This window comes from Diabrotica virgifera, chromosome 2, assembly GCF_917563875.1.
Source record: "Diabrotica virgifera virgifera chromosome 2, PGI_DIABVI_V3a".
NCBI classification, from domain to species: Eukaryota; Metazoa; Arthropoda; class Insecta; order Coleoptera; family Chrysomelidae; genus Diabrotica; species Diabrotica virgifera.
This window is the reverse complement of record NC_065444.1, coordinates 17,025,270-17,042,723: the sequence shown is the minus strand read 5'-3', so window position 1 is coordinate 17,042,723 and position 17,454 is coordinate 17,025,270. Positions and strand designations below refer to the sequence as shown.

The window sequence follows — 17,454 nt, the reverse complement described above, 5'->3', positions numbered from 1 at the left end:
AAGTAGAAGACAGTGAAGTAGCGAAGCCGGAAATAATCCAGTATTACAATAAAACCAAAGCGGGATTGGTAACATGGATAATATGCTGGGTAAGTATTTGACCAAATACTCACCCAGCATTTTATGTCGAACATTGCATTGGCCCTCGGCCTTTTTTTATAATATGATTGACGTCATTGGCTTAGCATGATACATTATACATCGAGAGCATAATCCATTACAAAAAACAAAGGAGTAACGCAGGAAATTTTTGAAGGATCCTTCCAAAGATATTTGGTTACCTTTATTTCAATCTCAAAGTAAAAACTGGATGATGATGAGGAATCATTTTCTTCGTAGTGCTGTAGAAATGGTCCTTGGTCGAAACATAGTATGTATTTGCTGTAGATACTCCTCCTCAAGTATCTCACAGCATTCGTGGATCTACTCCAGTAACCGGAAGTTGTCATATTTGTCGAAACGAACAGAAAAACAGAGTAAAACAAGAAATACTTGTGTAGTATGTTTTCTATCTGTGTGTGAGACGAACATTCTTTGTCTAAAACGATATGTATGTGTTGCGAAAATCCACACTAACATTCATTTTTGTATTTTGATTTAAATAAGCTATCATTTAAATACAAAATACAGTAGAACCCCGTAAATCCGAACCCCGCGAATCCGAACTTTCGGCAAATCCGAACCAACGGAAAGTGAAAAAAATTTAAAAATTCAAGACAAAAACTTAAAAACATGTTTATTATACAGAGTAAAGCCAGAAAATTGGACAATGTAGGATTACTAGGACTTTGACATTTAAAATTTCTTAAAAATAAATATTATACTTTAATATATAGGTTTATAAAGTGTTTATAAAGGTTAAACACAAACTTACTTTGGTTCTCTCGTAGTCAACTTGAGCCCAAAAATATTGTCCACACTCTTGCGAGAACGTTTGGCTACTCAAAATCACAATGAAAGCTTTGAACTACTAGTTAAGGCTAACTTTCGGATAATCCGAACTTTTCGGAATCCGAACAGGCTGTCCCCCCAATTAGTTCGGATTTGAGGGGTTCTACTGTATATTGTTTTTTTAAATCGTTTATTAAAAAAAATGTACAAGGTACAAATGTACCTATGCCGTCGTTTATGGGGGTAGGAACTGTTTAAGCCTCCTGCTGGGAATCGAATAAAGAGTTTTTTGTTATATTTGGCTCACATAATCTACTGGATAAATGTAGAGATGTCACAAAAGTTCAAGTTTCTACCTCTTTGAAAAAAAAAAGTTATCACAATTTGAAAACTCAAAAGTTACAATTGTACCTATGCCGCCCGACGAAGGTTAAAAATGTTGACTAATCTTTCCAGACTATCTTCATATTGGGCTAGCAGTATTGCATCGTCTGCGTAACAGAGTATTTTCACTTCCTTATTTCCCATTCTGTATCCTCTTCCTTTGTTGACGCTTTTGATGATTTCATCATCATTCACCATAGGGCTCAATGAGTCCAAGAAATATTTCTTGTTCTTCTTCTTCAGGTGCCATCTCCACTACGGAGGTTGGCAATCATCATAGCTATTTTAATTTTTGAGGCAGTAGCTCTAAATAGTTATTTTGAGCTGCATCCAAACCATTCTCTTAGGTTCTTCAGCCATGAAATTCGTCTTCTTCCGATGCTTCTTTTGCCATCTATCTTTCCTTGCATTATGAGTCGCAGGATGCCATACATCTCGCCCCGTATCGCATGTCAGAGATACTATAGCTTTCTTTCTTTAATTGTAAGTTCAACTTCTTTCTCTTTACCTATTCTTTTCAATACTACATTGTTCGTAACTCTATCTATCCAGGAAACCCTCATATTTCTTCTATAGGTCCACATTTCAAAGGCGTTAAGTCGTCCTCATTGTCTCTAGATTTAACGTCCTTGATTCCACTCCATAGTATAGTACACTGTATACGTAACATTTTATTAGGCATACTTTAAGAGCTAATGTTAAATCTTTGCTACATAGGACCTTTTTCATTTTCATAAAATTAGAACGTGCTTTTTCGATTCTGACTTTGTTTTCTGGAGTCTAGTCATTATAAGTGTTCCTGGGTAAGTGTACTTTTTAACTCTTTCGATCTGCTGGCACTCTACTATCAAGATTTCATTATATTATGGTTGTTTTTACTAATTTTCATAAACTTCGTCTTTTCATATTGAGAAGGAGTCCGTACTCCCTACTACACCTTTCTATTGTACTCATGAGTCTTTCCAGGTCTTGTCAACTGTCGGCTATTATTACTGTATCATTTATATGTATTATTATTTATTTATATTTCTTGTTATTAATTAATAATAATGAAATATTCAGTTCGCTTCGGGATACACCACAAGCGGCTCTGAAAACGCTGAAAAGCAGAAACCATGGTCAGCCGACGGTGATGGCCCCGAATCGAATTAATCTAAAGCTGTTTTTCCTTAATAATGAAATAATTTTTTTAGTTGAGCAATCTGAGGAGAACTACAGACCGCCGGTGAAACGCAAAAGCATTTACCCAGACAGCCTAGAGATCGTAAAAGGTATAGATCAAACTACAGATCTCAACTCTTTCCCTAGTACATTGCCTATTACTGCTTCTTCGCCTACCGTTAGTATCACATCGCCATCTCTCTCTTTGCAGCCTAAAATTTCTTCGCAAGCAGTCTCTTCTCCTGTAGCTCCTTCCATTCTCACTCCACCCATCCAACCTCCTACTCCTTCTAATGATATTATAATTGAAGGCGGTGAAGTCATTAAGATCGTCAGAATGAGGCAAGAAGAGATCATCAACTGCACCTGCGGTCTGGTCGAAGAAGACGGTCTGATGATCCAGTGTGAGCTCTGCCTTTGTTGGCAGCACGCTTATTGCAACAACATCGAAAGAGAAAGTCAAGTTCCAGAGAAGTACGTGTGCTATATCTGCCAGAATCCTCTTCGAGAACGACTGTCCAGGAAGTACTACCACGACCAAGATTGGTTGACAAAAGGGGTGCTTCCAGTAGGCAGTTACCACACCAAAGATGAAGAAGCTCTACAGAGAAGATTTGAAAAATTGAAAAAGTGCCATGATTTGTCAGGAGCTCTCTTAGAGTTAGGCCAGTACCAGAACAGCTTAAAAATCAAGATGAAAATAGCAGAGTAAGTATTTTGTAATATTTTTGAAGGTATACACATACATATACAGGGTGATGAATCTTAAAACGGGCCATAGGAAACTCAATGTAAAATTCTAAACTGTCAAATTCCTGCTTCCCTAATTATTTTACTTCAAAAGTCATGAGAACCTATTTGTAGAGGATTAAAATCTGTATTAAAAACAAAAGTTAAAATTGTTCTACTATTTAAACATATTCCAAAATTTTGAAAAATACCCACATTAGCCACAGTAGGTATGTGTGTAAAAGTTAGGTCCACGTTATTATTTAACTGAATGTTCGCACACTATTGACTGAATAAAACATCTTTATTATTATTACTTTCTCCTCAACTGAGGGTATTAAATAACATAATAACCTTTAACTTCCTATAATCTTATTAAGACAGAATTTAAGCCTGCTACATGGCGCTATTTTATGGCGAAAAAAAAATAAGGTGGCAATGATTTGAAAATTAAACTTACTGAATACTTATAAGAAACTTTGAAAGATCTTTTAAGGGGATTGGTACATAGTTCCGGCTCCAATGCTATTTAAATGAGATTCATTTTTTTCGAATCCTGAGAAAACTAATAAGTATTTTTGAAAAATTTAAACGCAGAATGAAAGATTACGTTCTTACCGAGGGCCGAAAGTCCCTGAAGACTTCTGTAATGTTTACTTTAATAAGTTACTGGGGTGAAATACTAAGAGAAAATGTGTGATTTTAAATTTCAAATATCTCATTCAAAAGAAACTTTTTATTTATTCTAAGCGACTTTCGGCCCTCGATAATAATTTAGTCTTTCATTCTGCCTTTAAATCTTTTAAAAATATTTATTAGTTTTTTCAGGATTCGAAAAAAATGGAGACCATGTCCGTGGTGATATTTTCCAAATCGAACATTCGCTATCTTTGTCATACAACGCACTGAGTCGAATAGAACGTGGTGACAAGACAGTGACAATTTTAAATATTTGACATGGCATGAGGAATATTTTGAGTTGTTGATTAAATAATATTGATAGTGTATTTGATAAATAATTGATTTAAGACGTGAACTTAATAAAAAGCTATTTATTGCTTATTATTTATGGAAGATCCAAGTAGAGAGTACACCAGGATATATTCTGTGATCCAAGTATTTTGTTGTTAAAGATGTTCAAAATTGTAAGCTTTCCTTAGTAACAAGATATTATTAAAAAATCACTTTATCACTTTTCTTCTTTTCTCGATGGAGTATTAGTTTTTGTTGTACAGTATATAAATTAATAAAATCACTGAATACATAGTAAGTGAACAAATTATATCAATTAATTGAATTAATAATTTAAGCAAGTAACAGTTATCCAAGAACATTTAAAAGCCATCTCTTTAAAGTTAATCATGACATTGTCAAGTAATGTTTACATATCCATACCAGTGATAATTTTACTACATGTAATTTGCCATGTAAAGACAAAAAAAGTAGGGATAGCCGTAAAATATTTGCGCCTTTACTCTTAAAAGATCATATCTTAGCATTCACATACAAAACAATTTTGAAGCCTCCAGTTGCCAAGAACAATGCTTTTTCTCTGTTTTCCACAACCTGAAAAGTGTCTTTTGTGGTAATCACTAACCCACCGCCATTATTTTCTCATAATTTTGGGCCAATTCTTTTTAAATGCATTCATTTTTTCCGAATTTTAAGAAAACTAATAAGTATTTTTGAAAAATTTAAACGCAGAATGGAAGATTATATTATTACCGAGGGTCGAAAGTCCCTTATAATAAACATAAAGTTTCTTTTGATGAGATATTTGAAATTAAAAATCACTCTTAATTTTCTCCTCTTTTTCACCACTGTAATTTATTAAAATAAACATTATAAAAGTTTTCAGGGACTTTCTGCTCTCGGTAATAATGTAATTTTTCATTCTGCGTTTAAATTTTTAAAAAACACTTTTTAGTTCTCTCAGAATTTGAAAAAAAAATTAATGCAGTTAAAAAACAATGTCCCGAAATTTGGCATTGACATCCTTGCTGGTGTTGGAAAAATTTACTGTTTATTTATTTACATAAAACTGTATAATCAGTTGCAAACCATCTCTAAAGTATTTAGGTATCTTCTGTATTTTTTTCTATAGTTTTGAATATTATTGAGCTTTTTAACTTATTTTTTTTGTATTTTTAGAACCAAAAATCACCCAAAACACTACTTATGGTCTAAACCATGGCCCAAAGCGAATTTGCCAGAAAAATTTAAGTCAGAGATGCTTGACATCAAGCCTAAGATAGAAAATGATGACCCGGACTTTTTGAAAAGCGATTTCGATGAGGAAAAAGATGCTCAGAACGAGAACTCAATGCTAATGATGATTCTGAAAGCAGGTGAGATAATCAATATCGAATTTAGTATCTTAGTTCTGCGTAAGTTGCTGTTAAATCAATTGCAATGTTTAGGGTTGATTTACTGTTGACTGTTGTACGGAGTTGAGTCGTGGACTCTCACAGACGCCACCTGCAAGAAAATTGAGGCTTTCGAAATTGGGTTTATCGTCGAATCGTTAACACGTTCGGTGCCATGACGAACGAGTAGCGTCACGAAGGTTTTATCAAAGGTACCGATGACGCATAAGTGGCGTCAGTAGTGCTGTGTTACTAAATGAACGATTTAAGTACGTGGTACCAGCCAAGTGGCGCTTGTTTAAAATGGGTACCGAACGTGATAAGATATCTTATACCGACCACGATTTTAGTCAGGGTGTTTTGTTGAGAATGCAAAAAGAAACAGAGCTAAGTTTTCAATCTAATAGCACATAAAACAACATCAAAAAATGTTGTTCCACATCCTACCAGATTGAAAACAATGGGAACCTTCTCTGGCAACACCTCCGAGGCTTCTACAATTTGCAAGCCATAACGGATGCTGAGACTAAGGAAGATGAGGGAATTTTACAATTTGCAGCATTTTGTCTCAGCATCTGTTATGGCTTGCAAATTGTAGAAGCCTCGGAGGTGTTGCCAGAGAAGGTTCCCATTGTTTTCAATCTGGTAGGATGTGGAACAACATTTTTTGATGTTGTTTTATGTGCTATTAGATTGAAAACTTAGTCTTTTGCTAGCAGTTGCCGCTAGGGCATCCCTGCCATTTCGTTCGTTGCAATCCGTGACTGCACGCCGGGGTTTGTCCTAGTTGGGTCAGAGAGAGCAGCATATGTGCCTCCTGATGAGAGACTAATAAGTTTCGAAATCGGTAGAGGTGCTTGCTGCACTCTCTGATTGAACTGGAATAATGATGCGGCTATAGTTTCGTGTTGCAACGGAATTGAAAATGGTTATTCATTTTTGAGAAAAAGAGCTGTTAACCACAAACAGCCAAAATTGAATACCTCGTTCACATCATGAGGAACAGCGACAGTTATGGACTGCTGCAACTAATTTTACAGGAAAAGTAGAAGGAAAACGAGAATCCAAACACAAATCTATTCAGAGCAGCAGCAGCACCATATTGCCATGATGGTCGCCAACATCCAAAACGGATAGGCACTACAAGGAGAAGAAGGGTTGATTTATATTCCAGTATAGATAACAAACAGTAATGACACTCTGCGACCTTGATGAAGTCACGCATTTTTTTTTCGCGCAGACATATTGCGGCGAAATGTCGCAGAACTCACTGCGCTTCTGCATACTTTCAATCTTAAATGTTTGACTAGCAACTCAGGTGCGTAGTAGCACAGTTGCTGCTGGTTTAACCTTGTACATTCGTTTTAATATGTTTCCTCTTGAAGCTGTTGGAACTACTTTTTCTTCTTCTTGTGCCACTCCTATCGGAGATTGGAAATCATCAAGGCTATCCTCACCTTGTTTACAGCTGACCTAAAAAGTTCATTAGTGGTGCAGCCAAACCACTCTCTCAAATTCCGCAACCATGACATTCTTCTACGGCCTGGATTCCGTTTTCCTTTAATTTTTCCTTGCATTATATTTTGAAGTAATGCGTATTTATGTCCTCTCATCAGGTGCCCCAGATATTCGAGTTTTCTTCGTTTTATCGTTAACAAAATTTCTGGGTCTGAAATTTTTCATGAAAGTGGCCCTGGCAATTTCGATACGTCTTTTTATTTCATTGTTTTGGTCTCCAGTTTCGTTTATTAAAGTTCCCAAGTACAGTTGAGTCCGCGAGTCTTTACCCGTGCGTCATTAATACCTGGCGAGATAAAACACATACTTTTTATCTAGCATCATTCTCTTCCACGCATGAATCTAATGACAAACCAGCTGCTGCATGTTATTAAGTAAAAACACATGTTATTTTTATGAACAATTTAGACTCAGTGCATTGAAAAGAGATACAGTAGGAAAAATGAAAGAACACCCATGAACGAACATATAAAACACGCTGTATCTTCCTGTCACCGTGTCACACAAAAAATTGGCCAGCGCAAGTATATGTAATAATTATTGTTACATGTACTTGCGCTGGACAATTTTCTTTGTGACACGGTGACAGGAAAATACAGCGTGTTTTATATGTTCGTTCATGGGTATTCTTTCATTTTTCCGACTGTAGATACAAAGAAAGACGACTGGGGATGTTTTCACATACTTTAAGTACAATTTCTGACGTTTTGGTTTGTTTACCTTTGGGGCTGTCAGTTTGTTGAATTTTTTGCTGTTATCTTGTCGAATTTTTGCATTTTGAAGTTTTTTATAATATACAAACAGTTGTTTTCACAACTAATTTTATATTGGAGTTAGAAATTTTATGATAAATAAGTTTATGTTATTTTACAATAAATTTTGACAACGTACAAGAAATGCTCGTGTTTAATATTCCGCCAAAGTGAATAAAATAACAAAAAGAAAATATATTGAATTTTTTTATAAATTCTTTATTTATTTATTAATCAATAATAATAAAATAATTTATTAAGCTACTTCGAATGTAGCTGTAATTATGCACCAAAACTTTAAAGCAAAACTTAAATTTGACATTATATTTATTTGATAACGTCAAATTTTATACGATAACCCGTGATCGGAATAATACCCACTTTCTGTCACTTGCTATTGCGTTTAGTAAATTTACGACTTATTTCGTATGCTTTAAATGATGACGCACGGGTAAAGACTCGCGGACTCAACTGTATTTGTAATTTGATACTTTTTCAATTTGAATGCTGTTTATACTAATATGTGCTGGTTGTGTCATGTTTTTACTGAAGACCATATACTTGGTTTTTTTGATATTTGTGTTTATGCCATAATTGTTGCAAGCAATATTTATGTTTGTAAGTAATCGTTGTAATTCTTCTACTGTTCTTGCAACTAGTGCAGTGTCGTCCGCGTATCGAATATTATTAACAACCTCTCCATTGATTACGATTCCTTCGTTTGTTTGCAAAAGGGCTTCCTGGCATATGCTTTCACTATACACATTAAATAGCAGCGGTGACAAAATGCGTCCCTGTCGCACTCCTTTAGGTATTTCTTTTGCTTGTGATGTCTCATTTTCTATTTTGATGTTGGCTTTCTGATTCCGATATAAATTGAGAATTATTCGCAGATCTTTATTATCTATGTCTTTTCTTTCAATAATGTCTCTTAGCTTATCGTGGCGTACTCTGTCAAACGCTTTTTCAAAATCGATAAAACATGAATGTACTTCTTGATTAACGTCTAGGCATCTTTGTGTAAGAACATTCAAACCGAAGAGCTTCTCGAGTACCTAGTCCTTTTCTGAACCCCATCTGTGTATATCTGACTCCAACTTTTGATAGACTCGGTTGTGGATGATTTTTAGAAATATCTTTAGTAGATGGCTCATTAAAGATATTGTTCGATGTTCTGAACATTCTTTTGCATTGGATTTCTTTGGTAGTGTAACGAACGTAGACAACTGCCACTCTTGAGGAACAATACCATTATTGTATACTGTGTTAAATAAGTGCAATATTATACCTATTGATTCATCATTCAAGAGCTTTAGCAATTCAGTAGGAACCTCATCAGGTCCATTTGCCTTTTCAGTTTTGGAATTTCTAGGTGCCATTATCTACTTCACATTTTAGGATTTCAGGTCCCGTTTCACCATTTACCTGGACAATGTTATTGGTCATGGTACCTGGAACTACTGAGGTCATTTAAAGATTTGATAATTTATTTGACCTTCGTCTAATATTTCTAAACCTAAGCCCTACAATAGGACTTTTAGTATGTAATTCTGATTAGTGCGTTGCGTTCCAACGTCGCAACGGAACAACGCATTGCATGCCACACCTGCCTTGCGATGACACTGTCATCGAAGAACAACCTTGTCCGTCGAAACATCGCAACTGATCGACGCGACGCAACGTAACGCACTGATGGGGTCTCGCCCCGTTGCAACGCAACGCAGCGCAACGCACTAATGGGGCCACGTCCCGATGCGTTGTTCCGTTGCGACGTCGCAACGCAGCGCAACGCACTAATGGGGCGTCGCTCTTATTAGAAAGATTTTTCAATGAACCAGTCCGGTCGTAACTTTTCGTCTCAGATGACAGATAACAAGATGGCTGCCTCTACAAAACGAGACTTAAAAAACTTCAAAGGCGCCGACGAGAGTGTTTTTGACTGTTTGTTTTTAATACTGTGTTTACATGCAGTGCACCGCTTATTGAATTATATTATACTGATGTTTTCTAATCTATATAATGTGTTTTATTTATTTTCTTATTCTTGTTTACGCAGGGAAAAATGTAATGCCAAAAATCGACCTAAACACCCTTATGGACAACACCCCTATCATTCCACAACCTGAAGCTGTTACGGACCCTGCCGATTGTCGCTTGAATCTTTTGGAACATTTAGTCCATCAATGTTCCCAGGTGGAAGAGAGGCTAGATGATTTCGAAAAACAGATAGAGTTGTTGGAAGAAGGAATGAACATTGAAGAAGATCCGAATTGTCCCAAAACGAGAAACACCATGCAATTGTTAATGAGAGATTTAGAAACACTGAAAGAATTTAGTCAAAGTTCTGGAATATAGTTTTTTAGAGTATTCGATTACTTATTGTATTTCAGTTCGAATATTTTTGTTGTTTGTTTTGAAAAGAGAGCATTTAGTTTTATTGTCGTTTTAGGTTACTAGATATGTACTACACTTACGTTTTGTGATATATTAAAATAAAATTTTTAATACATTGATTTTTTTTTAACTTATATTTTTAACCCTATTATTTCTGTGATACAAATTGATACACAACAACAGAGAAGAAGAGTAGACGTTGCCAATGATTTATTAAAAACTTTGAAATCAAACGAACCAGATTTAACCTCTCCATGGTTCAGTGGTAAGACAGCTATCTTTGGACCCAGAAGTTGTGAGTTCAAATCCCGATTGGGTGGAAATTTTCATTATTAAAAAAATTTAATAAATGAAAATTATTTCTATCCTTTTGGGATCGGCACTCACCTGAGGGACCGGAGACTTTCGGATTTATAAGCGTCTCTTTCTAAAGACAATGAAGTCGACTTTACTAAGTCCTCTTCTTCCTCTTTATAAGCAATTCTGTTTGTTCATTTGATACCTCTATGGAAGGTTGTCACTACATCTTTTGAGCGGTCGACCGATATAGACAGAGAGGCAGCGCTGAAAAATCTTTTTGAATTTACTAAAGCTAGATTTTTCACAGTTGATTACTGTGAGTGTGTAGAGAAACATACTGCGGTCGGTCAAGCGAAACGTAGAACAGAGGTTACTGAGAGGGTATCAAAGTTGCTTTCCTACGAAGGTAATTATTTCCATTTACTAAGGCTGAAAATCAGTACACACATTCTAAATTGAATATAAATAAAAGTTATTATAGTCCGTCAGCTGTATGACGGGAGAGCCGGTCGCTCGGCCCCAATACTCGATTGAGGAAATGAAGCATTTTGCTCACAATTTTTTCGTCCAGCATGGGTTTACTTGAAATTTTCACAGAAGGTAGGGAATAGTCCAAGGATGATTTTCTATATCATGCCGCTATCATACGCTACAACCTTGGGTGTGGTTGCCACCCCATCTCGGGGGGTGGGAATTTTTTATTACATTTTAACCATGTAAATCGATGGAAAAAGTGATTCTAAGAAAAAAATGTTTTTTACAATTTCTTCGTAAAACTATTATTTTTCGAGTTATTCGCGCTTGAAAATAACAGTTTTTCGACGAAAAAATCGACTTTTTTGGTTTTTTGAGAATACCTCGAAAAATATGCATTTAAGCAAAAAAACTGTAAGTATCGAAATTGTATCTATTAGTAACACAAACCAAATTCTTTTCCTATAATATCTTTAAGACCAACACAAACCGAGATATGGCATGTTAAAGGTTAGCTTTTTTTGTCAAATGAATGATTTAAAATATTCAAAGCCAAATAATGGGAAAAATTTGCATTTTTCGAGGAAAACTTAAAGAATCTTTTTTCAAGTATACAATTAGACCTTTTAAAAAAATATAATAAAAAATTTCTAGCATGAAAATTAGTGACTTATAATCAAAAAAATGTCGGTACCTGCTTTTCTGTACGAAAAAATCAGTGAAAACAACCCCCCTAAAATTGGTCTTCACCTTTCTGTAGTTCCTTTTATATTTATATTATCAATTCACTCAAGGAGTTTGATCCATTTAAAATGCCTAATTTTGGAAAAATTGGAGTTTAAAGAAAAATTGATTTTTTGCAATTTGGTATTTTTCACCTTTTACTTCAAAATATATCCGAAAATACTGAAGATACGAACAAAATTATAAACTACTAAATTGTAGCTTTTTAATGACTAAAATTACCCTGTGCCCTGTGCATAGATTTTCATTACAGTGAATAGTTATCCAGATATACAGTCGACTCTCGTTAATTCGAAACTCGAGGGACTCTTAAAATATTACGAATTATTGAGTGTTTGAAATATCACATGGTTCGAAATTTGCGAGAGAAAATAAATAAATCTTCAGATTATTAAGTGTTAATCAATTATTATTTATTAACTCCTATCCTATAACGATGACAAAAGTTTAGAGGTATATTCGTGTACATGTATGTATTCATAATGTGAATTAATCAATCTTTCGAAAGATCTGTATTATACTGATTTGGTTCAAAGCACATAGCTGCTGCTCCGAGTGCTCAATAATTTTTTTAAGAGAAAAAAGTGCCTGAAATGCTTTTTCATCACTTTCGTTTTGTAGACAGGTGTTGTAAGGTGTCGAATGAGGATCTTGCTTCCTTAACTGACACGTCTGCCAAAGGTTCTTATGTATCGTACTCATCTTCATATTTACTTTTTTCATTCGTATCTGTCGCAGATAAAATTTCGCCATCGGTTAGTGAACCTGAGACAGCAGCATCTTCATCTACTTGAACAAAGTCAGAAAAACTCACACCGCTGATGTCAACTAATGGTTCTATTGCTGGTTCTTCATCATCCATAAGTATTGGAAGATTTTCATGATCTTCTTTAAGAAACCGGATTTTTGAAGCAGGTACAGAAAAAGAAAGTACCGAAGAAAAAGTACAGAAAACTGTACCTACTTACTACCATCTTTTCGCATCTTTCTCTCTGCAACTTTGAATTGTCGAGTGCTGGACGCCGATGAGTTCGAATTAACGCGTCGTTTTGTTATATAGCAATGATTTTTTTCGTTCGAATTATCAAGTGCATAAAAATGTATTGATTTAGTTGGAAATATAAAGAGATTTTGTAGGGAACTCGTGATAACTTTGAATTATAGAGAGGTTCGAATTATCGCAGGTTTGAATTAACGCGATTCGACTGTAGCTGTTTAAAACCTATATTTACCAGTAAACACCCCCTTATTCGAGCCCTTTAAACCCGCCACAATTAAAAACTAAGGGATATTACGGAACTTAATTTACACAGTCTTATAGCTCTTTAAAAATCCTACAAAATCATTTTTGAAGAAGCTTTTTATCGCCAAAAATATATAGAATATTTTTCGAGGTATTCTCAAAATACCCTCTTACAAAAGTCGATTTTTTCGTCCAAAAACTGTTATTTTCAAGCGCGAATAACTCGAAAAATATTAATTTACGAAGAAAATGTAAAAAACATTTTTTTCTTAGAATCACTTTTTCCATCGAATTACATGGTTAAAATGTAATAAAAAATTCCCACCCCCGAGATGGGGTGGCAACCACCCCCAAGGTTTTAGTCATACAGCTGACCGACTATAATAACTTTTATTTATATTTAATTTAGAATGGGTGTACTGATTTTAAGGCTTAGTAAATGGATTTAATTACCTTCGTAGGAAAGCAACTTTGACACCCTCTCAGTAACCCCTGCTCTACGTTTGGCTTGACTGACCGCAGTATGTTTCTCTACACACTCACAGTAATCAACTGTGAAAAATCTAGCTTTAATAAATTCAAAGAAATTGTCCAGCGCTGCCTCTTGGTCTAATACTTATTCTACCGCTTAGTGATTTATCCTCTTTCTATTTTGACTATACGTGTCTCCCCCGTTCTGCTTATGTGGTTATTCCATTCTTTTTTCTATTTAGTGTCCATTCGTTTATAAACTGTATGTTACATTTTCTTCTAATGTCTTCACTCCTCTTCCAATTTCTGCTGTTTCCAGTAGTCTTTGTGTTGTGGCTCTATCGGGTCTTGTTTCTGATGCATATGCCATTATTGGTCTTACACTGGCTTTATAAATTCTTGACTTCATCTCAGCACAGAATACAATAACGACGCCGTTATTGCATTCTGTGATCTCGGCTTTAATATGTCGGTTTCACCTCTTTCAGACCTGATGTAATATCATCTGTTATAGCCGGGATTATCTTCTGACCCTTGGTTTATAATTCTTTCATATGCAATTTCTGTTACGTGCAATCTATCAAATACACTTGTTTGTAGAGCAACTCGATTTTTTGTAAGATCTCATTTTTTATGACAATTTCCTTCTGAATTTTTTATCTTTTGTAAGTCTTTCTTCCCTATTTGCCCTTTTTGGTATAGAAAAACGCTTTGTTTTGTAAAAAAAAGTAGTCAAATAAATCTATCTATCTAGAACCTTCCGACTTTTATTATCTTTTTTAGTGACGTTTGCCTTCGTTAAATTGGAAAATCTAGATGGTATAGTATATCCGATCCTAGTATACTACTTTTACTCCAAATCCATCTTATAACTAATCTTCTAGTATGGTGATCTTCTAATATTACCTGGTTAACCCTTAATAGGATCACTCACAAGAAATATAATGGAGAAGGCTAGTAGTGCATTCAATAACATGGCTTAACTCTTTAAAAGCCGCAGCCTTAATCTGGAGATAAAAGTAAGGCTCCTACGATGTTATATCTTCTCAATATTGTATTACGGAGTTGAACCCTGGACACTCACTGAAGCAATGGAGAAAAAACCTTTAAACCTTCGAGATGTGACTATACAGGCGAATCCTAAGGATATCATGGACGGACAAGATAACTAACGAGACCGTGTTACGAAGAGTGGGGAAAGAAAGAGAGGTGATGTATACCTACCATTAAAAGGAGAAAGTTAGAATATCTCTGACACATGATGAGAAACGGCACTAAATACAGATTACTGAATACTCCTTCAAGGTAAAGTATTCGGAAAGCGAGGAATTGGGAGAAGTAGAATATCATGGTTAAAGAACCTGAGGAAATGGTTCTCTACAACAACAACTAATCTATTTTTAAAGCATCAGTTAATAAAATAATTATAGCCAGAATGATCGCCAATATTCGAAACGAATAGGCACTAAAAGAAGAAGAACCCTTAACCACTGACATGTGGTGTGCCATGCCTCGACAAAAATATATTTTGTTATAAAAATTATTTTATAAAAGATTCCTTCGAACACCAACTGTGTACCTACCTTCAAGTGGTGTGTAATTTTACCTCCTCCCAAATGCTGCAGTTTTAGTATGGTTTAAGCAAAAGGCCACACGGGCGATAATTTACGGCGCCGTAAGAGCAGAGTAAACCTAACGAGGCATTGGTTGACTAAGTCCTATTTCACTATTTGATGTAAAGTTTTCTGGCGGTATCACGTACGGCATGTCAGTGTTTACGTTTCTATAGTTAAAAGCAGTCCCAGCAAACAGACCGACGTGTTAATTACGTGAATTTTGGGTACATTTGTCACCAATATACGTAAATTGCTTACGTGAATTTCACGTGAAAATTTGGTTGGAATGTCACATTGAAAATACGTCTTTAAATTACGTGAATAACTCGTCTTCAATAGACGTGTTATTTACCTTAAATAGCAATAAAATGTTTCGGGAAATTCACGTTGCAAATACGTGTTGATTAACGTATCTTTTAGGGAATGTATATATTAGTATTCACGTGAAAGATACGTCCTCGGTTCACGTAAATAATTCGACCTTAATTAACTTATGAATCACGTAATTATTATCCTCATAATATGATATAAATAAAACAAGCATATAAAGTATTAACAATGTATTTATTTAGTAGAATTTAGAGACCTTAAAACATTTGTCCTGTATAATTATTATACAAGATAATGAACCAAAAATGGTACCGACCTAAAGACACATTAAAAAATTTGCCAACATAAAACACAACACAGGTCACTTTTTATTTCGAGGAGGACACTTCGACACTTTCTTGTTTTTTCTAATTGCATCATGGCACTTCAACCCTCGAGCAGTGAGGTAAACGTTAATACGAAAGACATTATTATAAAATAAACCCGCCTAAAATAAAACGAGGGAAATAAAGCTCTTCACGTTTCACTTTTTGTTGTGAGTTGTGAGAAATGTGAGAAGCCAAGCCAGAGCCAGAGAAGCTGATATTAGAGGATATGATCATCGATTATAAAAATCGATTATTTTTAAATTACAGTTAAACTATTCTACTTACTTTAAATTAGTATTACGAATTTTCTTTTTGTTTTTAAATTTCTTCTACTATTAACTAATTGGTCTTACTAAAAATCTATTTCAATACCAGAATAATATAAAAAAATAATCCTATCGAAACGTATCTATTATTCGATAAATCGATTAATTTAGTTTTCGAACCGACTATGTTAGTCACGTGATGGTATTTAAAGGAGCAGAAAGGCTTGGTAGTACAGTCGAACCCGCTTATTGGAATAGCCTTCGTGCCAATCAAAAGTATTCCTATAACCGGGATATTCTAATAACCGATCATTGGTCGCTAGTAGAAACGTTTCGGGACCTCAAATTTTTATTCCTTAAACCGGGATATTCCTTTAAGAAGTATTCTAATAAGCGGGTTTGACTGTACTTCATCACCGCGTGCGATTTGAAAATAAGACAACATCATTTTAGCTCCTGTGATATTTTTAAAGAAAAAAATAGCTTTAAATCAAGTTGGATTGAAATAGTTATGCTAAATGATCTTAAAAGCGAAATCATAAACTTTTTGTTTAAATATTGGTATTATTTACATTACTTTTACGTGAAATACATCTAATTTTTCGACGTCCATAAAATACAGTGAGTAAAATTCAAGCGATACGTATTTAACCAACACCGTTGTAAAATTTTTTTTCCAAAATATTTTTCAAAATTTAACCAAAGGAAGTTATTTCTGTTTCGTGATTATTACGTGAAATAAACGTACCTTTGCGATGTAACCGAAATTCACAAATATTATAAAAAACATGTACTATATTCGTCATTATGATTTTATATTATTCTTATGTCAAACATGTATAAAGAAAGCACTAATATATAGGTGAATGATTTGGCACTGAAATACGTTTTTTTCCCGTCATAAATCACCGAGTTACTTATTCGTTGAAATTTGCCGTAAATTTAACGTAATTACCACGTAATTGGGCTCAAGTCTGTTTGCTGGGGTCCAATCAGTATATTCTTTCAATATTAGAATGACAGCCAGTTCATCCAGTTGTTCTACTTTCAAGTATTTTCAACATAGTTTTACTATTTTTTAGTTAACAATACTCATTTTTTTGTAATTCAGTTTAAGTAGGTATAAAGATTAATGACAGTATATAAAACTGTATATATGCCAATTACAATATATGGGGCAGAAAACTGGGTACTTAATGACAGACAAAGAAAAAGATTACAAGCTACAGAAATGAGATACTTAAGAAAAGTGGTGGGAGCAAGAAGATTAGACAAAAGAAGAAACGAAGATATAAGACATGAATTACAGGTAAAATCGCTCAACGAAAAAGTTGAAGAAAAGAAGTTAAAATGGGCTGGACACATGATAAGAATGAGTGGTGAGAGACAAGTGCAATTGACATGGGAGGCCAAAGCAGTGGGTAAAAGCAGGAGGGGCAGACCAAGG

At 34.7% G+C, this 17,454-nt stretch overlaps 1 protein-coding gene across 5 annotated transcripts in view; it reads left to right on the top strand.

Moving 5' to 3' along the window:
- Positions 1 to 10,310, top strand: part of LOC126879459 (PHD finger protein 20) — a 54,013-nt gene extending 43,703 nt beyond the window's left edge. For 4 of the 5 annotated variants that reach the window (XM_050642477.1, XM_050642474.1, XM_050642473.1 and 1 more), the window contains 3 exons: positions 2,469 to 3,144; positions 5,317 to 5,513; positions 9,858 to 10,310. In XM_050642477.1, the coding sequence (XP_050498434.1) occupies positions 2,469 to 3,144; positions 5,317 to 5,513; positions 9,858 to 10,156 (1,172 nt within the window). In that variant the 3' untranslated portion in view covers positions 10,157 to 10,310. The remainder of the gene's footprint in view (positions 1 to 2,468; positions 3,145 to 5,316; positions 5,514 to 9,857) is intronic. The other variant, XM_050642476.1, reaches the window with a different exon arrangement.
- The last annotated feature ends 7,144 nt before the right edge of the window (positions 10,311 to 17,454 follow it).